The sequence below is a fragment of the Bison bison genome, unplaced genomic scaffold (assembly GCF_000754665.1).
Source record: "Bison bison bison isolate TAMUID 2011002044 unplaced genomic scaffold, Bison_UMD1.0 scf7180017864215, whole genome shotgun sequence".
Taxonomy (NCBI): domain Eukaryota; kingdom Metazoa; phylum Chordata; class Mammalia; order Artiodactyla; family Bovidae; genus Bison; species Bison bison.
In genome coordinates, this window is record NW_011494787.1 from 1,087,974 (window position 1) to 1,112,375 (window position 24,402).

General features: G+C 50.1%; 1 protein-coding gene across 1 annotated transcript in view; it reads right to left on the reverse strand.

Moving 5' to 3' along the window:
- GALNT14 (polypeptide N-acetylgalactosaminyltransferase 14) overlaps positions 1 to 24,402 on the reverse strand; it is a 79,645-nt gene that overhangs the window by 22,931 nt on the left and 32,312 nt on the right. Inside the window, exons 4-9 of the mRNA XM_010845413.1 lie at positions 23,787 to 23,854; positions 21,370 to 21,435; positions 21,122 to 21,243; positions 13,227 to 13,314; positions 12,422 to 12,506; positions 9,195 to 9,298 (exon numbers count right to left, since the gene is read on the reverse strand). Coding sequence (XP_010843715.1) covers positions 9,195 to 9,298; positions 12,422 to 12,506; positions 13,227 to 13,314; positions 21,122 to 21,243; positions 21,370 to 21,435; positions 23,787 to 23,854 — 533 coding nt within the window. The remainder of the gene's footprint in view (positions 1 to 9,194; positions 9,299 to 12,421; positions 12,507 to 13,226; positions 13,315 to 21,121; positions 21,244 to 21,369; positions 21,436 to 23,786; positions 23,855 to 24,402) is intronic.

Genomic DNA, 24,402 nt, shown 5'->3' on the forward strand with positions numbered 1-24,402 from the left:
CTCCGCAAAGGCGTGCCCCCGCCCTTCTCCTCTGCCACCATCGTGCACAGATCCCCATCTCAGGAAGTACTGACCCCTGACCCTGGTCCTTCTCTACCTTCCATCTGGGCTCCTGGCATTCTCCACCCCAAGGCTCTGGGTCTGAGTGCCTTGCTGTCCCTGCTTCCGCATCTGGCCCAACCTTCACTTGATGCTGAGGACTCATTCCCATTCTGCCAGCCCAGCTCTCCTCTGGCCTCCAGGACCAACTCCCGTGGCTGCCTCTGGCTCTGTCCAGATGCACTGGATGCCCTCAGATGCGGTACATCTTCTACCCATCAGCTTCCTCTCGTAGCCCCCTGCAGCCTGCCTCCTCTCCCCCACCTCCAAAACCATCGTCCCTGCTTCTTTTCCTGTGTCTGTGGTTGAAAACGTCTCAGTTCTGCAGGCACAAGCCACGGGAGGAAAGGACCCCTTCATTTACTCCTGGGCTGGGCTTTGCTGGGTCTTCTCTCAGGCAGTAACTTATGAGTTGTTACAAGCCCACTCGTGGTTGTGGATGTTATTTTTCAAAGCAGAAGCAGTCCTGATGGGACTGCGGGCAGCTAGCATTCAAAGCGCATCTCCCCAGGTCCAAAACTCCTGCCCCTGCCCTGATCCCACCTCCCTCAGTGTGAACACCCACCATCAGCCAATACTGCTGCAGGCACAAAGATACTGACTTCAGGGCACTCACAGATGAACAAGAGAGGCCAATCTATAACCAGCTGTCCCATTTCTACCTCATCTACTCCTTCATCCACTCCTGACAGTTGCCTGTCTCACCTCTCCTTCTGGTTAACTGATGCCCCCAGAGCCTGCAGTCTGAGATGCAGTAAGAGCGTCTCTGCTCCGGAGTCCAGAATGTTGTAACCAAGATGACCTGAGCAGCGTGCCTTGCTGTACTGTGGCCAGAGTCAAGGCAGTCTGAGTGAGGAAGCTTAAAGTGTTCAGAGAGGTGTAAGGATGTTTGGATACCACAATGTGAAGTATTTAAGACCTGGGACATCCCTCTAGTTATCCTACGCATATCTACACCACGACTGCAGGATAACGCTGTCCATCCTCCCAGGACTGGGAGCCAGGCCCGGTGACTCACAGGTTTATGCTGAAGCCTCTGGGAAAGCCTTGTGATCCCAAAGCCCCAGGCAGTGGGGGCCATAGACCGAGGCACAAAGCAGCGGGCTCTGCAGGTACCGCCCTGATCCTCCACATGTCAGCAACTCCTGCAAAGTCATCACTTTCTCGTGTGAAGGAGCAAAAAGACAATGTAGGGAGTTTGGGGGAGGAGGTGGTTCTTGCTGAGTCAGCACCCGCATAAACTCCCAGATGACAAATGTCATGCAGACCTAGATCCGCTCTGAATTCCAGGCAGGGAGATGTGTAATTATTCCATCCACACTGGGGGTGCTGTTACCTTATTTTCTTTAAACTTCAGATTAATATTTGGGAAGAAACTGCCCTCCTCACCCTCTCTCTGTTCTCAGCTCTTCCCTTCTATCTCCACATCGACCGATCAGTAGCTTTACCAGTGCTCATAAAACCCCAACCCTTCGCCAGAACCAATGTCCACTGACAAGCCGTGATGGTGGACAGGAGTTCAGGCAAGAGGAGACAGCTCCCTCCCCAAGAATCACACCAAATCCTCTGCCACTTCTCAGCCACACAGGTCAAGGCTGGAATTTCCTTTGATAGCCTGGTTTCTGGACATAGGCAAAGGGGGCATTAGACCGGCTCTACTTAAGGCAGTAAGCCTGTATTAAGTGGATCCTCAGGGACTGTACACAGATATCTTTTATCTAACAGCATCAGCCACTTAGCACTGGACAAAGTGAAATCTTGTGAGGACAAAGGGATTGGGGTGGATCAGATCAGATCAGTCGCTCAGTCGTGTCCGACTCTTTGCAACCCCATGAATCACAGCACGCCAGGCCTCCCTGTCCATCACCAACTCCTGGAGTTCACTCAGACTCATGTCCATCGAGTCAGTGATGCCATCTAGCCATCTCATCCTCTGTCGTCCCCTTCTCCTCCTGCCCCCAATCTCTCCCAGCATCAGAGTCTTTTCCAATGAGTCAACTCTTCACATCAGGTGGCCAAAGTACTGGAGTTTCAGCTTTAGCATCATTCCTTCCAAAGAAATCCCAGGGCTGATCTCCTTCAGAATGGACTGGTTGGATCTCCTTGCAGTCCAAAGGACTCTCAAGAGTCTTCTCCAACACCACAGTTCAAAAGCATCAATTCTTCGGCGCTCAGCCTTCTTCACAGTCCAACTCTCACATCCATACATGACCACAGGAAAAACCATAGCCTTGACTAGACGAACCTTTGTTGGCAAAGTAATGTCTCTGCTTTTGAATATGCTATCTAGGTTGGTCATAACTTTCCTTCCAAAGAGTGTCTTTTAATTTCATGGCTGCAGTCACCATCTGCAGTGATTTTGGAGCCCAGAAAAATAAAGTCTGACACTGTTTCCACAGTTCCCCCATCTATTTCCCATGAAGTGATGGGACCAGATGCCATGATCTTCGTTTTCTAAATGTTGAGCTTTAGGCCAACTTTTTCACTCTCCTCTTTCACTTTCATCAAGAGGCTTTTGAGTTCCTCTTCACTTTCTGCCATAAGGGTGGTGTCATCTGCATATCTGAGGTTATTGATATTTCTCCCGGCAATCTTGATTCCAGCTTGTGCTTCTTCTAGTCCAGCGTTTCTCATGATGTACTGATGGGCAGAAAGAGACAGTTGCCCATAAGTCTGCAGAGACAAATGCAATGACAGAGATTTTCCTTTCAAAAAATCTTTACGTTCTTTGGGCCACTTGGCCAGAAACCTCTGTTTTTATTTTTTAACGAGTCCACAGACTTGAGTAGAAGCAATCTTATTGAGCCACAAAGGATAGGCTTAAACCTGTGAGCAAAACTGTGCTTCACATCACTGGGGACAGTCAGGGCTGCAGCCAGGCTCCCGACTTCTGAGGGGTAAGCACAGGCTCACCACGGTCACCACGGGCCATCCAGCGAGTGTCATGGCACACACCCTTTACCTCTCCACCATGCCTCTGGAAATGGGTGGTCTTAAGGGACTGCACCTGGGCCTGGGGCTTAGCAAGCAGCCCCACCTGGGGGGAAAGATGACTTTTCATCAGACCTGGATGCTCTTCTCAGATGAGGCCACTTCTCTTCTCCTGAGCCCCTGAACCTGTAAAGGGTGAGGCCGAAGAGAAAGCGGGAGGGATCCGCTGTCGCTGCGGGTCTGACAGGGCGCTCCTCTGACAAGCCTGCTCACGCAGCCCAGAGAGGAAGCGGGTGGCCCTGGGAGCTTAACGGTTTCCACTGCTGCCCTAACAAATTACCACACCAGCCTGGGCGAGCAAGGGTTGGTCAGGCCCTCTGCCAAGGGTCTCCCAAGGCCAAAATCAGCAGGATCGGGCTCCTGTCTGGGGGCTCTGAGGCTTTCCAGTTCACTCAGCTTGTTTGCAGAACCCAGCTGCTCACAGTCGTGGGACTGAGGTCCTCTCTTCCTCGCTGGCTGTAGGTCAGGAGCCCCCTTCTTCCTTTTGTGTGGTCCCTTCCTCATCACACCTGGACGATCCTTCCCAGGCTGTGAATCTCTCAACTGCTTCTGCTCCGTCTCCTCTCTCTGCAGTCAAAGAAAGTTCTCTGCATTAAACGGCCCACCTGATTAGACTGGGTGCCCCCAGATAATCCGGGCTGCTGGCCTAGCTTAGGATGCAGTAGCCATCTGCAAACTCAGTGAGGGAAAGTAACTTTTCCAGGGACACGCAGCCAGGGATGACCACAGGATTCACAAGTAGGCCTGTCTGACCCCACAGCCCATGTTGACACACACGTGACCCTCCAAGCCTGACACAGCCTAACATCCCTGACTACATTCTGGGGATGGGGGAGGTGGTGGTGGCGGCTCCTCTCTGGGACCCACCTCGTCTCTCTTTCCTCAGTATTGTCTGTTGTATCTGCTGTGCTTTGGAAACCACCCACCTCCATTTTAAATCCAGAAATCCCATATTCTCCCCTCATATATGTACCAAGGCCTCCACTTTGGAAATGTACACCTCTTCCCACCATGCACGCACACACACACACACACACACACACACATACACAGAGACACACACACATAAACGCATGCATGTGCATACACACACACACTTCTACTGGGCAACAGGTTCCTTTCATCTCTAAAGATCAAAAGCTAAAGTGAGTAGATGTATTAGATATTTTTCATGTATCCTGTGTTATGCAAATTGGAGTTTAAACATCCAATATTAATGCAAAACAACTTCTGGGGGAAAAAAAGGCTAAAAGCCACATTTCCCTAAAGCCTTCTTCTATGCTGAACTGCAGATGTAATTATCAACACTCTTCAGTTCCTCTTAGAAATGCTTTGTGGGAATAATGGCACCAGGGTTGGCTGCTTGAGTGCATAGCAGGGCTGGCATTCAAGTGGCTGCTGAGGTCGCTCCCAGACGATGAAAGTGAGATGGGCGGGTGAGGCAGCATCCCACTGAGGATGGTCCCAGTCACCCTGGCTGGAGCCTTGTCCAGTGATCTCATGGGCTTTTGTGCTGTGAAATCAAATCAATGCAACAAAAGCAACCACATCTGGAACACACAAAAATTTCATGTCTTGGGAAAGAAGAGATATCTCTTCCTGCTGTTATTCCCCACAAAAAGAGATATATGGATCAAAGGAACAGAATGGAGAGCCCAGAAATAAACCCACACACCTATGGTCAATTAATCCTCAACAAAGGAGGCAAGAATACACAATGGAGAAAAGATAGTTTCTTCAGTAAGTGGTGTTGGGAAAGCTGGAGAGCTGCATGCAGATCAATGAAGTTAGAACACATCACACACAAAAATAAACTCAAAATGGCTTAAGGACTTAAGTATAAGACATAGCACCATAAAACTCCTAGAAGAGAACATAGGCAAAACATTCTCTGCTATAAATAGTACCACTGTTTTCTTAGGTCAGTCTCCCAAGGCCAAAGAAATAAAAGCAAATACAAACAAATGGAACCTAAGCAAACTTATAAGCTTTTGCACAGCAAAGGAAACCACAAACAAAATGAAAACACAACCTGTGAACTGGGAGAAAGTATTTGCAAACAATGTAACCAACAAGGGCTTAATTTCCAAAATATACAAAAAGCTCATATAATTTGATATATTAAAAAAAAAAAACTCAATGAAAAAAGGGGCGGAAGACCTAAACAGACATTTCTCCAAAGAAAGCATACAGATGGCCAACAGGCACATGAAAAGATGCTCAATATTACTAATAATTAGAGAAATTCAAATCAAAACTACAGTGAGGTACCACCTCACACTGGTCAGAAAGGTTATCATCAAAAAGTCTATAAATAAAAATGCTGAAGAAGGGGTGGGGAAAAGGAAATCTTCCTACACTGCTGGAAGGATTGCAAGTAGGTGCAGCCACTATGGAGAACAGTATGGAGACTTCTTAAAAAACTAATAATAGAGCTACTATATGATCTAGCAATCCCACTTGAGGACATATATCCAGAAAAGATGGAAAACTCTAATTTGAAAAGATCATGCATTCCACGTTCACAGAGGCACTATTCACAATATTCAAGACATGAAAACAATGTAAATGCCATCAATAGACAAATGGATAAAGAAGATGCGGTGCATATATGTACATACATCTATATACAGATAGAGAGAGAGAGATGTATATAGATACAGATACACATAAGGAATACTACTAAGCCATAAAAATAGAACGAAATAATGCCATTTGCAGCAGCATGAATGGATCTACCGATTAACATACTAAATGAAATGTCAGACAGCAAAAGACAAATATCATATGACCACATATCATAGATGTGGAATCTAAGAAAATTATACAAATGAACTTATTTACAAAACAGAAATTGATTCACAAACATAGAAAACAAACTTATGGTTAACAAAGGGGAAAGTGGAGAGTGGGGGAAGGATAAATTAGGAATTTGAGATTAATATCTATACATAACCATATATGAAATAGATAGCCAAAAAGGACCCACCATATAGCACAGGGAACTATATTCAATATCTTACAATAAGCTATAATGGAAAAGAATCTATAGGTATATGTGTAACTGAACCACTTTGCCGTATACCTAAAACTAACACCGAGCTTCTGTGGGTCGTGGCTCAGACGGTAAAGTGTCTGTCTACAATGTGGGAGACCCGGGTTCGATCCCTGGGTCGGGAAGATCCCCTGGAGAAGGAAATGGCAATCCACTCCAGTATTATTGCCTGGAAAATCCCATGGACAGAGGAGCATGGTAGGCTACAGTCCATGGGGTCGCAAAGAGTTGGACACGACTGAGCGACTTCACTTCACTTTTAAAATTAACACAGTATTGTAAATGAACTATACTTCAATTTTTCTTTAAAAAAAAAAAAGCATTGCTTTTTCTGGCTTGTAAAATGCTATAAAAAAAAAATGTCCAGAAATGACTTTTAAAGTGCTAGGAGCTGGCTCTAACAAATGGAATGTTGGAATTGGGGAAAACAGTATTTCCTGTGATAGCTGTCTGCAGGGTTCTTTTGTGTGTGTGTGGTTTAAAACATTTTGTGATGATTATAAAATGTCTCTCCCACACCTCCCCTGAAGTCTCTCTCTACTTTCCTGTTCCAATGAACACTTGTTAATGCCAGGCCACTGGGAAGCCAACTAGAGGGGATCACCCTGGATGTGAGCAGATGTGTGCCAACACTGCTATAGCGAGATGGTACTGGTAGGCTGAGGCTTCCCAGGCGGCAGTAGTAGTAAAGAATCTCTCTGCCAGGGCAGGAAACATAAGGGATGCGGGTTTGATCCCTGGGTCGGGAAGATCCCCTGGAGAAGGGCATGGCAATCCACTCTAGTATTCTTGCCTGGAGATTCCCATGGACAGAAAGTCTGGTGGGCTACAGTCCGTAGCGTCACACAGAGTCAGACATGGCTGAGGCGACTTAGCACAGACGCACTGGTAGGCTGGACCAGAATGTGACATCATTGAAAATAACATGCTGCCTGCATCTACACGTGGCTGCCGTGGTAAGGAAGGATCACACACACTTTATGAGGGTCCACAGGGCAGAACAAGGCCCAGCAGATGGAAGCTGGGCTCTGGTTTGACTTAGAAGATTTACTAACAATTCAACACAAACATTCTCAATGACAGAACTTGCCAGATTGTGAAGCAGCAAACACATCATCATAAATAGCATTCGAGCGGACACTGGATGACTGCTATCTATCAAAAGAGCTGTAGAAAGGATTCCATGAATGGGAAGAAAGGCTAGAGCACACCATGAAGAATCATGAGACGTACTGTGAATATCAGGACACCTGACGGGCTCTGTTCAGAGAGAGACAGATCTCATCCCCATTGAGAACACCAAGGGCGTACCTGGCTCCAAGTCCTCCTGGGCTGGTGAAGGGAGATCCCACCTCAAACTCTACTCCAAAGACCCTCATGGGATCCCAGGACTGAGTCCCAGGCAGGATATTTGGTTTGTAGGAGCTGGGGTTTTCTGCTTTGTTTGTGGAGTTTCCAATCTGGCCCCCATATGGCAGGAGATGGATTTTTCTGATGGATTTCTCTACACGGCCCAGTTTGGGAGAACAGATGCCGTTGGTCAGGCCAACAGCCATAAATTTCCGGGAAATAACTCTTGGTGACTGAGGAAGAAAGCCATAAAGCAGCGTGGAGGCAGGGACAGGAGAAAACAATGGCAGAGGACAATGCATGGCATTACCACTGAATGCCAGGATGAGCCCCATGGATCATTCTCCTGGCTCGCACCACTGCTCGGGGGTGACTGTGCCAAACACGCTCCCCGGTGTCCAGAGAGGGGGAAGGGGCCCTGACATCTCAGACTCTTACTCTTCCTCTCCTCTGGTTTATTCATCAAATAGTTACTGAAACCTCCTTCGCACCGTACGGAGCTTGCCAAACAAACAGACCAAGTCCCTGCTTTGTACAGCTTACATACTGGTCATCTCTTAGGTCTCACTTGCTGGAGGGAAGGAACAGTAACTAACACAGACTGTGTCCATATGGTGCTCGGAGCTTTTACAGACTTACCTGCGTGGATTTCCACAACAACCCCCAAGCACCCGTGTGTTACACTTCTAACACATGAGGAAACTGGAGGGTCAGTCAGTGTCATCAGCAAGACGGAATGGGTCTCTGACTACTTTCTCCTGTATCTGTATATGGCAGCCCTATGCCACTGCGGCCACAATTGGCCATCTGTTTGCACAGTCCGCCGTCTATGGGGTCGCACAGAGTTGGACACGACTGAAGCAACTTAGCAGCAGCAGCAGCAGCAGCAGAGCCTGGAACCCAGCCCCTCCATCCTCTTCACTCTGCATCGCTTTTCAAGAAAAGGCAAGGGCAAGTTGCCTCCAGGGCTTCTGTAGCAGTCACCCAGTTGTTCTTATTGTTCAGTCGCTCAGTCCTGTCCGACTCTTTGTGACCCCATGGACTGCAGCACGTCAGGCTTCCCTGTCCTTCATTATCCCCTGGAGCTTGCTCAAACTCATGTCCATTGAGTAAGTGATGCCAACCATCTTATCCTCTGTCACCTTCTCACCCTCAATCTTTCCCAGCATCAGGGTCTTTTCCAATGTGTTGGCTCTTCGCATCAGATGGCCAAAGTACTGGAGCTTCAGCTTCTGCATCAGTCCATCCAGTGAATATTCAGACCCTCCTCATTAACCCAGGCTATACCCCTAGAGCAGCCAACAGATGTGATCCAGATGTTAGTGGCAGTGCTTTCAACCTTCCTCATACTTTTATCCCCAGTCTCCTTCCAACTCTAAATTTCCAAAGTTCAGCACTCCTAGCTCGGGTCTGCCCCCAGCCCACCCTCGGACTTGGCACTCTTCCTTGGTCTTTCTGACTTCTGCATGTCAACTTCTCCCTAAGAGTCCCCTGGGCATGTTTCCCTGGTCCTCAGCATCCACGTGGCCCCAATCTCCTTTCCTCCCCACTTCCAGCAACCCCTCCTCTGATGCCCCACATGGTCTTCCCCCAAAGGAGTGACCTGCTGCCCATCTCCCTGGCCCTCATCACAGGCCCAGGTGATCCAAGGACACACAGACCCCTGGCCAGGCCCCAAGATGCAGAACCAGGGACTCACCGAAGTTCTCCCCGCCCCAGATGTCCATATCCGTGTCGTATTTCCCCAGGTAGTAGAACCAGGATTTGTCCATCACAAAGAGCCCTCCAGCTATGATGGGAGTCCTGTAAAGTTGGAAGGAAAAGAGAGGGTCAGTCAAGGGTGGGGGACCATGGTCATGTTCTTTGGCCCTTTCGGTCCTGATGTTGAGGCCATATTCTTCCCGTTTCTGCTCCTCTTCAGAAAGACCCACATATGGCCCACTTACCCCAAACAAGAACACACTCTGGGACTTTTCCCATTGACTGTAAATCTACTGACCCTGCAGACAGGCTAATTCGTTCATCTGCACACCTCCTGTGGGGGGATTTCTGAATTTGCTCAGAAGTCCAGCCTTCCCTGCCTCTCTCACAGGCCCTGCCCAGTGGGGGTCTCCTGGGAGCCCCTCAACAGAGGGCAGGGACTGTGGGCCACTGACAGGGCACAGAAGAGGGGCTGGGGCAGCACTGTGAATAGCACTTCTGTTTCTTGAGACTGGTCTCTCTCCCCTCCCACCCCTTCCCCCCTCTGCTACAGATTGAATTATATGCCCTGAAAAATGTGGTGGGGTCTTAACCCGCAGTGGGCTTCCCAGGTAGCGAAAGTGGTAAAGAACTCGCCTGCCAATGCAGGAGATGTGGGTTCAATCCCTGGGTCAGGAAGATGCCCCTGGACCCCAGGAGGAAAGCATGGCAACCCACTCTAGTATTCTTGCCTGGAGAATCCCATGGACAGAGGAACCTGGTGGGCTATACAGTCCATGGGGTCGCAAAGAGTCAGACACGACTGGAGCAACTTAGCACGGATGCAACCCCCAATACCTCAGAATGTGACCTTATTTGGAGAAAAGGTCTTCACAGAGGTGATAAAGCTAAAATGAGGTCATGGGGCTGGTCCCAATCCAATAGGACTGGTGTCCTTATAAAAGGAGATACTCAGTCACAGAAACAGACATGCACAGAAAGAAGATGAGGTGAGGAGACACAGAGAGAAAGTGGCCCTCTGCAAGCCCAGGATGGGGTCCGGCACAGCCCTCAGGAGGAAGTCACCCTGATGACACCTCAAACTTGGACTTCTGGTCTCCAGAACTCAAGACAGCACATTTCTATGGTTTAAGCCACGCAGCCTGTGGCGCTCTGCTGCAGCAGCCTTCATCTTCATTCTCTTTCCTTGGGGACCCTCCCCACCTCCCCTCTCCTTGACTGCTGAGAGAGATTCCAAAGAAGTTACTTGGAATAGAAAGGGCTGCAGAATCCAGTCAAACAACTCAATGAGCACAAGGACGGGTATCTGGGCTGGGGGTGGAGGGCGAGCCCCTGGGACTAGGCCCCTCATTCAGCGGGTCCAGAGAAGGGGGCTTTATGTCAAACAGTCAGTTGATACGGAGCAGGTCAGAAGCTTGGTCTCCCAATGCCATGACATCCTGCTGTCCTCTGACAACTGGAAACATTTGTCCTCTGCTGAGCAGAGATATTCCCACAGGAAGAGAACCGGCCCTGAGAAGCCCACCCCTGGGACAGAGAAGGGAAACCAGAGCCACCCTGTCCTTGCCTCGGCCTACTGCTGCATCAGGTGACTCAGGGAGTGTAGCGAGTACCCGAGGCACTGCTGTGCTGCATGGCCCTCAGGATGATCAGAAGGTCCTGCTCTCCCTCGAGGAACAAGGGCACTATCTGGTGTGCCACGTAGCTCCCATCTCCCTCTCAGCATCACTCCAGATCGTGAAGGCTGGAGGAGGGAGGAGGGGCCAGCTGGTGCTTGCGACAGAGGTTCCACTGCAGGGGTCTCCCAATCTCCACTGTCTGTCTGTCACCACTCAGTTCTTCATAGCCCTTTAGGTCTCTATTTGACTTAAGTTAGTTCATTGAAAGGGCTTCCCTGGTGGCTCAGATGGTAAAGAATCCGCCTGCAATGCGGATGACCCAAGGTTCAATCCTTGGGTTGGAAAGATCCCCTGGAGAAGGGAATGACAACCCACTCCAGTATTCTTGTCTGGAGAATTCCTTGGACAGAGAAGTCTAGCAGGCTACAGTCCATGGGGTGGCAAAGAGTCGGATGTGACTGAGCAACTTACACACACAGTTCAATGAGAATGATAGGACATTTATTCTATGCAGGCCCCCAGATGCAGAGGTGCCCCCCAGGAGCCCAGGGCATCTCGGCATTTCCCCAGAAGGAGCAATTCTAGTTCCCTGGTCTTCTCGCCACATCCTCAAGCAGTTGCTGGCCTCCTGAGGCTCCACTGGAGACAGATAAGTTTTGGCTTGGAGGTTCCCAACAGGCCTGGGACACGCGTACTCTCCAGTCTTAGGAATATCAAGGCCACACACATGATGCTGAGACCATTACATGGACGGCCAAGCCTTCAGATGGGCCCGAACCCCAGGCAGCCATCCGGCCACCATGCTGTGGGTCACAGTGAGGGCTGGAGGTGAGAATGTAGATCAGGACAGGGCCATCTACAGCACCACACAAGCAGCCCAGAGCTGATGCCCCTGTGGTGTTCTCACACGGGACACAGCAGTCATGTGTGTGAGCACGTAGCAGTGGCCACTCCTTGACAGCAGCCCCTACCCATAGCAATGGCTGACAACCCTCCTGGGCTGAATCCTGACATCCAGGACCTGGAGGCTAAGGAACCTTCTTTCCCCTTGACAGAGGCTCAACTGGGACCACGTGGAGCCCTCCAACATTTAGCAGGAAGTGTAAGTACATCAGGGCTTCCCAGGTGGTGCTAGTGGTAAAGAACCCACCTTAGGAGTTCATAAGAGACATAAGAAACACAGGTTTGATCCCTGGGTTAGGAAGATCCCCTGGAGGAGTGCATGGTAACGCACTCCAGTATTCTTGCCTGGAGAATTCCATGGACAGAGGAGTCTGACGGGTTATGGTCCATAGTGTCGCAAAGAGTCGGACATGACTGAAGCAACTTAGCACACACGCACGTAAGTACATCATGGCAGATGTGAACAATGCTGAGCCAGTCCTCAGCACAGGTCTCCGCCAGCCCCCACCCCTCTAGCAGAAATCTCCACGAGGACAGAAACCTCCTAAAATAAGGGCAAAAGTGCTGTTGGCCTGGCAAAAGGTCCTCTTGGTTTCTGGCCAATCTTTTGAGCCTCTCCTATGGACAGCTTCCCTATAGCACATGACAGAGGGAAGGGCCAAGTGGTAATGAATCTTCCCACCCCACCCTTGCCCTGACTCACCTAATGGGCTCAGTGGGGTCCAGGCGTCGAGCCTTCTGCTCTGGTGTGAGCTGCTCCCACTGGAAGTGCAGGCTCCAGTCAAACCCTGAAACACAGCATCCGCATGATTGACTCAGTCTCTCTGATGTACCTGCAAAGCTTGCTCATTCGGGCTCATGAACATATCCAGCTTCCCAGGTGGTCCTGGGATAAGAGGTCTCACCCAGGCTGGTTGGCAACAGAGCTGCCTGATTTCCCTTCCACTGCTTCTTCTCTTTCTCCAGCCCCTCCTGCCTCTCTGAGCCTTCTCTGCTGGGTGGACTTAGGGAAGAAGAGCAGAGGCTACAGAGTGGGAGTTGAGAGACCCCAAGAGTGGTACTCAAGGGGGACATGATGGACAATTCCAGAGTGAGGCCCTTGGTCATGAGTCTTGGGAGTTGGGGGTGTAAGCAGGTCTGTGAGGGGTTGAGTCACCCCCAGTCGGTCTTTGGGAGCCAGTGCTCAGCCCTGGGCACAACTGTGGTGGGCCTCAAGGAGAGAGAGACACCCAGTGCTAAGGTGTCAGAACAATGCAGGCCCCACAGGGCGGGGCGGAGGGGGGCCCTGCTTCCCTCCCATCTTCAGGCCCTGGGGTGACCTGCCCCCTCTCTGATCCTTCCATGCACAGTCCCCGTGGTCAGGGCCACCCTGCAGCTACTGACATTACAGGATGCAGGGCTGGAGGCTCCAGAAAAACCACTAGGAGACCTTTCTTCTCTCTCCCTTGGCAGCAATGACTAGGAGGAAAAAGTCCCTCTGGGCGAGGGCATTGGCTGGCCCCACTCACCTCCTCTGAGCTCTGAGGCCGACTCAATGTAGTTGAAGGTGTCCAGGTGAATGATGTCAATCACGGGGCACACCACCCGTGTGTAGTCCTGGAAGACAAGGCCCTCACTCAGATGGGGGCATCAGGGAGGCAGGCCTGGGATGGGGGGGCCGGGGTCGGGGAGGGCCGCAGACTGGTTTCAGGGCCTTGACCAAGCACTTCCCCCTCTGCATTTCAACATTTGTCATGTATAAAGTGGGCCATCAGACACTGTGACCTCTCCACAATGCCTACAATGCTAAGAGCCTTTCCTTTACTCCTGGGTGCCTTCTCATGGCCATCTAGGCATGGTGGGGACACGGGGAGGCTGGCTGGAGTGTGCTGCTCACTGAGGAAACGGACATCAGGAAGAAGGGGGCCCTTCAGTGTCACGGGGCTCTCAGGAGGCAGTGGACACAATCAGCTGGGAAGGTGACCTCAACAGCTCCCCTCACAGTGGGAATTTCCCAGTACTTAACTTTCTATGCCTATGGTTCATGGGCAGGTTGAGAATAGCATCGCCAGAGATTCTTAACTTCACTCGTCACCTGTGATACTCGAGTCTGTAACTTCAGCCCCGACTTTGCTCCTCACTTCCTGACTCAAGCAGATCCAGGACACCAGCCACCCCTCCATGCGGATTCAACAAAGCACCGCAGTGGTGCCTTCACCAGCCTCCCCGCACACGTTCCTTCCCTTGGTTCCCTACTTCTGTCAACATGTCCCCCTTCCTCTCCAGCATGAACTTAAGAAGCCCCACCTCTGCCCATCAACTGGATCAACCCTGTTGACTGTAATTCTAAAACCGCTCTTCTGAATGGAACCTCTCTTTTATCCCCTCACCCCTGGAGTACAAAGCAATGGCAATGAACTCCTGGCCCGCCCCCTCCCCATTCTCACCCCTTTCCCTGTCATTCTACAGGTGGCTAACACAGTTGACTTTCAAATCTCACTCTGAAGCTCAACAGCTAAAAACCTGAACTGCCTTGAAAATAAGGTTCAAACTCCTTAGCCCAGCATCCAAGACCATCAATAACAGGGCTGTATCTAGTTTCTGCTGGGTTTCCCAGGTAGCTCAGTGGTAAAGAATCCGCCAGCCACACTGTAGGAGATGCAGGTGCAATCTCTGGGTCTGGAAGATCCCCTGGAGAAGGAAATGGCAACGCACTCCAGCATTCTTGCCTGGGAAATCCCATGGACAGAGGAGCCTGGCGGGCTACAGTCCACGGGGTTACAAAAGAGTCTAACACAACTTAGCAACTAAACAACAATGAGCTTTCCAGCCTCGTCACTTGCTCTTTCCCCAAGGCTACCCTGCTGATAGGCAGCAAAGTCATCAAGGGGATAGTTTCAAAATGTGCAAGACCAATCTATCGGTTCTCAGGGGCCATCAAGGCATTACATGTAGTTTTAAAGTGGCTCAGAGGTTAAAGCATATGCCTGCAATGCGGGAGACCTGGGTTTGATCCCTGGGTCAGGAAGATCCCCTGGAGAAGGAAATGGCAACCCACTCTAGTATTCTTGCCTGGAGAATCCCATGGATGGAGGAGCCTGGTGGGCTACAGTCCACGGGGTCACAAAGAGTCGGACACGACTGAGCAACTTCACTTTCATTTCTTTCACTTTACTGCTGGGTGAACACGCCTATACTGATGTGGAGGAGGGGAAACTGGGCCCCAAGGGCAGGATGAATGAGAGTCCCAGAGCTGGGAAGAGCCAACAGGCCTGGACCAGCCAGGAAGTACCACTTTTCCAGTCCTCTGCCCCTCCCTGTCCTGGTCAGCATGGGCAGGCACTTCTGTTTCTCTTGCAGCGATTTAATTTCCTGGTTCAATCTCTCCCCTAAATGAGGCTGTCTTCTTATTTTAAGCTCAGAATCATTGAGTACCTACCTTGATGTTCACAGACTTAATCTAGCCTCAGTTTCCATACAGGACTCATTCTGAGAGTGACAAGGTGCCTTTGAAGCCAACTGGCTCCCGTGGAAGGAAATGCTCATTTTCAGTGCATTGCTTCCCCCTCTAGGATGTGCACAGATGCTTCCAGCACAGTCAGTGTCGTATCTGACTGGCTGCCACAGTGCTCTGGGGCCACTGCCATCGTGTGTCCAAGTGTGTACACACACTGCATGCACACACAGCCACCCCCACCCACACCACTATATACACAGAGACACACCCCACTCCTGACTTGAAATCTGAAATGTTCTCAGAAGTTCAGAGACTGACTTTCTTCTGTGGGGCTGACAAAGTCCTCTTTTTGCCTCTGTCTGCTGAGTTTGGCCTCTGCAGCTTCACCGAATCCTTAGGTAGGCCCTTGTGCAGCAAAGGACTGACCTAAAGATATGCTTAGCCCTTGCCTTAGCCCTTGCCCAACCCCTAAGAGGTATCTTCTAAGCCCTTGACTTGTTCTGCTTATAAGTGTCTCTGTTTACCTGGGAGCCCTGGGCTGTATCAGACTCTGCTGACAAGGAGATTTGTGGTGAGAGCCTTGGGCCATGTGGTACCAACTCAATTTAACTTCTGGAGGGGCATGGAGACTGTGGCAGTGATCAGTCACATCTACATGGCTGACCTCCAATAAAAACCCTGGACACCAAGGCTGAGGTGGGCTTCCCTGTTTGGCAGTTCTCCATGTATGTTGCCACATGTCCTGGTGGCAGGAATCAAGTGCTGCCCACACACCAGCTCTAGGATGATCATGCCTGGAACTCTCCCCATGCACCTTTTCCTGCTGCAGATTTTAATCCATATCCTTCTGTGGTAATGCACAGTAACCACGCATATCTAGTGAATTATTGAACATGAGGGTGGTCTTAGAAACCCCAAACTGAAATCCTGTTTTGGTTTTCTAAAAACTTTCTCCTCAATATTTGGAAAGTGAAATGCAAAATAAAATGCTGGTTGCTTACTCTGGCCACAGACTTCCCCAGAAGCCACCCATGGGCACAGCCTCTAGGGCTACGACAGGCTCTTGGGTACTCTCCTGTGAGTTCTGAGGGTTTCTGCATGCATGCGTGCTAACTAGTTTCAGTCATGTCCGACTCTTTGTGACCCTATAAACCATAACCTGTCAGGTTCCTCTGTCCATGGGTTTCTCCAGGCAAGACTGGAGTAAGCCGCCAGGCCCACCTTCAGGGAATCTTCCCAACCCAGGGATCAAACTTGCATCTCTTAAATCTCCTGCATTGGCAGGCAGGTTCTTTACCACTAGCGCTACCTGAGAAGCTCTCTCAGAGCATTTCTATCCTTCTATTATTCCCATCACAACTTAGCCATGGCAACTTCTTGGTTCAGACACAATGGAGGGCCAGTTAGGCAGAAAGGGATGTTTAGGGCTAAGTGATGTGTGGAGCCAAGACCTTAAGAGAGAGCTGCAGGGGATGTTAGACATGACCTCTTAAAGCCAGGACACAAGCTTCTTGAATGACCTTGGGGGTCTCATCTGCTCCATTTTTGCATTCCCCAGCAGCCCCTGCCCAACCCCCAGTCCAGAGCCTGCTGGCAGCAGGTGTTCAGTTGGCACTGGATGAAAGAGGGCAACTATGAACTCCCTCTGAGGACACTGTCAGTCACTGGAGACAGAGCAGGTGGGCCAATTATGGCTGAGCAACATGGCCTCGCCTTCTGTAGGCTCAGAGATGGATGCTGCTGCTGCTGCTAAGTCGCTTCAGTCGTGTCCGACTCTGTGCAACCCCATAGACAGCAGCCCATCAGGCTCCCCTGTCCCTGAGATTCTCCAGGCAAGAACACTGGAGTGGGTTGCCATTTCCTTCTCCAATGCAGGAAAGTGAAAAGTGAAAGTGAAGTTGCTCAGTTGTGTCTGACTCTTAGCAACCCCATGGACTGCAGCCTACCAGGCTCCTCCATCCATGGGATTTCCAGGCAAGAGTACTGGAGTGGGGTGCCATTGCCTTCTCCAGAGATGGATGTATTCTCCATAAAGATGCTCAGATCCCCACAGGCTCCTACCTGTGTGCCCAAGTGGCTATATCTTCAAGGCTAGGTCCACAGGTAAGCTTCAGCAGCATCTGGTGGAATTCCTGACAGATCCAGAACAAGGCCGTGCCCTCTCCCCGACACAAATCCAAGCCCACCCCCAACCCCCACTGAGAGCCAATGGCCATCAATCACCCCTCTAGTTATGTCTCTTCTTTCTCCACCGTAATCAAAACCACGTTGTGAATGGGCAGTCAAGGGACTTCCAGAGATGACTGTTCACTCATTGCATCCGCCAGCATTACTGGAGCAGCTACTATGGGTTAGGGACTGTGGTTGGCACAGAGATGATTAAGGCCTTGCTGTCTGGGGAAGGTGGTGCACAGGAGAGTAGAGGACGACAGTGCGGGGTCTCTGTTAGCCTGGAGGGAGGGATAGGGGAGCAGGAGCAGGGCCAGAGACCTGGGTTCCTATTCTGGTTCTGCCATGCAGGATACATTTGACCTTAAAGCAAAGCAGCATACTCTGAGGAGCTCTGCTTCTTCATCTACGAAGCAAAAACAATCTATAATTTGCAAAACTATCCTGCCTTCCTCACAGGGCTTTTGGAAGAAACAAGAGAGGAAAGCATGGGAAAGGGCTTTGAAGCTTATGTAAGCCATTATTTATATCAACTTGCCAAATGCTATTGGGATGGAAATTTCTTAAAATCTTTTTTTTTTTCCTACTAAAGGAATATGTAGATAAGGAGAAGAAGGAAGAAGACTCTGTTTAAAGAAACCCAACAACGTGGTGCTTGCTTCAAGTATCATCAAGTAATTGAAGGGAAGGAAGGGAAATCAAGGAGATTTTCCATGTGGAAAACACCAGCTGAGGACAGCTTCTGACAGCTCAAGCCCAGCCTCTCTCTTATCTCTATTTTCGAAAATCCCCAACTCCAATTACAGCTGAAAATTTCCACTTGCGCTCACAAGATCAAATCATGTCTTACTCTGAGATGAGACACATCCAAAGACATGGAAACAGAGGCTGACACACACCCACACTCCCCATCCAGAAAGGGGTGTCTCAGCAGAACCGTCTCATCATCAAGAGTCGGGGTCTGTAGGGGCAGGGCAGGACCACAGTCAGCATTTGTCTGAGCAGTCCTCCACTATGAAAGCGTTAGGTCAGACAGCAATGGGGACTGGGAGCTTAGCCCTGGGAGCTGAGCTCACTCCTGGGGCTCTATGACTCCTACAGGAGGATGGCTGTGCAGGTGAAGCTAGCCAGGGATGCACAAGAGGACATTTTTCAAAGAGGGCTTCTGAGGTGGGCTCAGAGCCACAGGGAAAGGAAGGGCCTCCAGGTTCATTAAGGCTGCCTGAGGATGACATTCTGCAGGGACACATCAGCTTGGATGTGGGACACAGATCCCACACTTAATCACCACCAACCCAGGAATTCCACTCCTTGGCATGTCCCCTAAAGAACTGAAAGCAGGTACTCAGGGGAAAACTTGCACATGAATGTTCGCAGCAGCATTATTCACAACAGTGAGAAGGCAGAAACAACCCAAATGTCCATTAGTAGATAAGTGGATAGATAAAATGCAATATACACTGTGCTGTGATATAATAAGAAATATATTTGGCCTTTGTTCCTCTTAAAACTCTTGGAAGTTCCTGACTAATTGGGGTGACAGGAGGGACTTCCCTGGTGGCTCAGAAGCTAAAGAATCTGCCTGCAGGAGACCTGGATTTGATCCCTGGGTTGGGAATATCCCCTGGAGAAGGGAATGGCAACCCCCTCAGTATTCTTGCCTGAGGAATTTCAGCAAGCTACAGAAATCCAAACAGAAGCTACAGTTCATGGGGTCGCAAAGAGTCGGACATGACTGAGCAGCTAACACTTTCACTTTCACTTGGGATGACAGGAACCTTTTTTCTTCTCATAATGAGCCTCTTTCATTATATCTAAGTTTATACTACTGAGGTGACTCTCTGAAGATGGAGGCTGGTTTATAGAGGAACCAACCCTCTGATTAAAGGGCTGGAAACTTCAGCCCCATCCCCAGCCCTCTCACATTTCTTTCCCCATTGACCTCCCCTCTTTCCACCCCCAAGGAGAGGAGAGACTGAGCTCAACTATGTAAAGAAGTCTCCATAACAACCCTAAACGACATGGTTTGAAGAGCTTCTGGATTGGGGAACTTAAGCAGGCTGTAGATTCCTTTTATGTGGTCCATCCCCAATTCTTCCTCAAAACCCTGCCCAAAACAAGTGTTCAATAAATACCTGTTTGTTAATTTATAGTCAGGAAGCAAGCACATTTTCCTCCTATTCCAAGTCACTTCCCACTGCATCTAGTTTCTTATTATCATTCCAAACACTTACTCTAGGATCACCAGGAGGTGATTGGTGCCCTCTTTGGGTTTGCAATCTGTTAGAAGAAAAAGAGAGCTAAACCCAGAAAAGGAAATTGTGGGGCCAAATGGACAATTCTTTCCGGGAGTGATCCTAGCTGGCCACACAGTCAGAAAAGTCTTCCTGGAGGAGAGGAGACATAGATGAGGCCCTGGAGAGCAAGGGGCGGTGAAGAGGAAGGGAAAAGCATCCAGGGACAGGAAGGACTTGGTGGGAGATGAAGCACTGGGAATGTCGGGACACAGTCAGCAGGAGAGAACAGCCCAGCTTTGGAAGAGTATTAGACCCGGGAGGCTGGCTGCATTTACAGATGGAGCACAAGGGAGGGAGAGCTTGGAAGGGCCTCCAGTGCCTGGTGAGGCCCCTCAATAGACTGGTCTGCTCATAACCTACCATGTCTCCATCCAGACCTCTTCACCATCACACATGTATATGAGCCCTCCCAACTTTAGGGAAAGTGGCCATGGGATGGGTTGTAACACCCAGGCTCATGCGTGAGAACTCCATACATCCAGCTAGGTTCTCTCATCAGATGAACAAAGTTGGAAAGGATTTCTTAGTATTCTGAGCAGTTCACGTGTCTCAATTCTTCCATTGCCTGACACTGTCATTTTGCAGGTAGGAGTCAAGGAGTCACCTCGAAGAGTGAGAAGGGAAATAACCACAGCACAAAGCACAAAGGAGATGCTGTTGAGGCGACACTGAAGGTCTCAGGGCTGGTGGTACCAGCTAGGGAATATCAGTCCAAGTTATGTCATTGTCCCTGAAGCCGTACCCTCATGTGTGAAAAATATGTTAAAAAATACCTGGCCTCCCACTTCACAGAGCAGCTGCAGAGTCAGTAACTCGGGGGGATAATGAGCAGCATGAATGCCAGTCACAGACACTGGCATCTAAAAATGCAGGGCCTTCTGTAGATAGGGGTGGAGGGTGGATAGATTTCAGGGGATATAAAATATTGATGGGCGAATTAAAAAAATTTTTTTTCACTTTCAAGAGGAATAAGAGACAGAGAGAGGAAGCAGACAGAGTTCTAGAATAACATAAGGGCAGACAGAGGCAAGGAATTCGGGTCTCTTGGCATCCAGCCCCCTGTGTCTTAGTCTTTGGCTGAAAGTGACATGGCTGGAGGTACAATGGCGGCCTCGGGAACTGGGTGACGAGGCCCTGTTAATTCTTCTGCCTCATTTTCACAAATGGCACTCATCGGGGCTCCCTTTCCAGAACCTTCTAACATCTGGGAAAAATTGATTCGGGCCGTTCTCTCGCCCAGGAAGCTGTGTGCGTCATGTCCCAGCTGTTGGTGCCTCACCTGCAGGGTTGCTGTAGGTGACACTGTGAGGCAAAGAAGACACCCTGGGCTTTGTCCCACCACTGTCTGCTGCGTGACCCCAGGCAGGCCGCTCTCCCTCAGTCTCTTCATCCATAAAATGCGCACTGCAATCTGCCCCCCGCTCCACTTCCCAAGGGGCTGTGGGTACATATGAAGTGCTGAGCTGGAGAAAGTGGGGGACACGGAACACACCTCACTTACCTCTTTGACCCTATGTAGCAGGGGCTGGAGCCAGTCCCTATTCACCTCACAGTGGCTGTCAAGGAAAGTCAGGGTGGTGCCCTGGGCGATGTCAGCACCCCGGATCCGGGACCGCACCAAACCTGCAGGAGGGACAATCGGCCAAAGGAGTGCCCCCACCGCTCCATCATCCAAGGAGACCACGCTGAACACACACCCAAACGTGTCCCCACTCCCTGCCCCAGGCCCACTCAACAGTGCAGACCTACCTTGCCGCTCATTATTGCGTAAGCACTTCACCTTGGGCAGTTTGATGAGCTGTTTGCAGTCCTCGGCTACAAAGACAAGAGGTCACGTGATTGAGCGCCCGGGGCTGGAGGTGAACCAGCAGAGTAGGTGAGGCACCCTGCCTCTCATCCCCACCCCCAACCACACTGCCCTGTCCTGACTCCAGGGTACTGTGGGCTTTGGAAGGTGCTGACTGACCATGGCTAGCCACATACAGTATGGCCCGGTCTCTGCAAGGTGGCTGTAAGGGGGCCTCTGGAGAAGGTAGTCACACACTGGCACTTGCGTACTTGCTAGAACACTGCCAGATGGTCACCTGGGGACAGTTCTCCTTTTCTATAGCTTATTTGAAACATGAGGTGGGAGTCTTGTTCACTTTGGTAGGGTTTAGGAAAAAGATGCTGAGAGGCCGGAGAATGGATGAGACAAACTATGGCGTTTCCTTTCAGCTCACGGACTCAATACAGGAGACCCTATTTATCAGGGTATCCCTCCAGTATATCCATCACACAGAGCTGGTTCAACTCTCCAAATGGGGGAAATGTGTGGGGCTGAGCAAGAGACCCATCCTAGGCACTCAGCCTGGGTTGTCCTGGCTTGCCTGCCTGCCCCAGCACTCTTCTGGCTCACCAATTCTTGGCTCTGAACTCCATTATCATAAGTTGTGGTTTTGCTTCACTGGTTTTACCAACCTTTAGCTTCTCTGCTCAGTTCTAGACTCTACGGAGTGACCACAAAGACTTACAGGGGCTTCCTCAGAGCCAGGTACTGCTCTAAGCACACAAATGTATCAACACATTTATAGCCTCATATAAACCATATATATGTTATTGTTATCTCCATTCTATATGGAAACTGATGCATGTAGAGGCTAATAAGTTGCCCAAGGAACATAGCTAGTAAGTGAGCCAGTGACAGGTCTAGAATTTGAAGCCAGGCAGCTGGCTTCAGAGGTGATGCTCTAACCACTGAAGCTGTTCTGCTTCTAAGTAAATTCAGCAGTGTTCCCAATCTCCAGCCTGAGTACCAGCTACCTCCCGACACGATGAGTGGCTCCCTGCCTCCAACCCCTTCCACACTTGGGAAGGGAGAGCAGATCACTGAGTTTCAGAACTCAGGTCCGATCTGATCACCCTGAATTTGGTACATGACCCACTTGTGCATAACTCCCAAGCTCCTAAGGCTATGTTAGGTGTGTGGGTTTCCAGCCTTCCGACAGTAGACCCCTGTGTGGTACTGGCTCCTATGTCAAACTTTCAGCATCAAGGCTGGTATGGAAAGACTCCACTCCCTTGGGACTCAGAGCTGTCCCCAGAGGCCATCACCTGCTTCCCCTGGTTCATCACTAAGAAGCGGTTCTGCCTGGATGTGGCTGACTGCCTGCAGCAGCACCCAGGCTGTGATGACAGCTCTTGGACAGGAATCAGCACTACCTGATTCCTACACACCTGAGCACTACATACCTGAAGTGTAACAACACTTCTGCAATGATCGTCCCTGTCAAACTGAACACACAGGTATCTGAAAACTCCCGCGTGCCTTTCTCGGGGAAGGTGGACTTGGACTGTGAACCTGGGTGGGACCCAGGTTCTTGGGCAGGATAGCTAGGAGATGGGTAATGACCAGTGGTTGGAAAGTTGGAAGGCAGCTGCTCACTATGTCATGGCCAAGTGATGGGATGTCCCAAAGAGAGAGCCCCCTGTTCCCCAACAAGTCCTGCCATGGGAATGAGAGGAAGAGGGTAGGTGACCTTGGCTCATGCTGGTGGATTATCAGAGCACAGGAGTCGAGAATCTCTATTCACGGGTATTGCTTCAGGGCTCGGGGGCTCTTTGAAGGTGCAGTGTCTCTTCAAGTCCAGGAATGCATCAACAGGTTGGGGGCAGTGAGACACATGCATACACATACCAACCCCATTGCATGTGTGTATAAGTCGCTTCAGTCGTGTCTGACTCTTTGCGACCATATGAACTGTAGCCCACCAAGCTCCTCTGTCCATGGGATTCTCCAGGCAAGAATATTGGAGTGGGTTACTGTATCTTCCTCCAGGGGATCTTCCCAACCCAGGGATCAAACACGCATCTTTTATGTCTCCTGCATTGGCAGGCGGGTTCTTTATCACTAGCGCCACCTGGGAAGCCCACCGACCCCATTAAGAATCTACAATTCAGATCTGGTTAGGTCCTCAAAGACTCATAGCAGAGGACCTGAGACACTGTTTCCCTAATGTAAGGTTCATGTACTTCTTGATTCACAAGGACACTCCATGTCCTCCACACCTACGACAAACCCAGGCTTTCCTCCATCCCCAGGGAACTTGCAGGTTCACCTCTGCCCGCGACACAGAGCCTGGGAACAGACGCTTCTGTCCATAGCACAGGACAACCGTGGTACTTACGGTCATTGCTGAAGTCATCCACTAATATGATTTCCTGGATGAGATTCATAGGGGTGCGGTTTAATATGCTGTGAGATGGAAAGAGGAAAGATCACTGTGACTTCTGGAGTCAAATCTACGTATCAACTTGAGCTTTAAGTAGACGCCATTGTATCTGAAGAATAAAGACTCTAAGCAACCCAAAAACTTGTCCGGTCACATGCTCACCTTTGAGCCACTGGGATACAACTCTGCGTTGTCTTGGTGAATATCACAGCACCCACCTAGCACCCAGAGCTCCAGAGTCACACTCAACAACCCTCCCTCTTCCCGAAATCCTGAATCACACCAGTGACCCAGAATGTGCTGGTTCTCCTTGAAAATATCACTCAGATCACCTTCACCTCTTATGCCTCCATTCTGGTTCAACCTCTTTTGCCTGGTTTTTTAAACACATATTTAAAAAATTTTTTTATTTATTGGTTTTTGGCTGTGCTGGGTCTCCTTTGCTGCAGGCAGGCATTCTCTAGTTGTGACGATCAGGGGCTACTTTTCCTTGTGGTGCACAAGCTTCACATTATGGTGGCTTCTCTGGGGAACACAAGTTCTCGAGTGCAGCTGGTTCAATAGCTGCAGC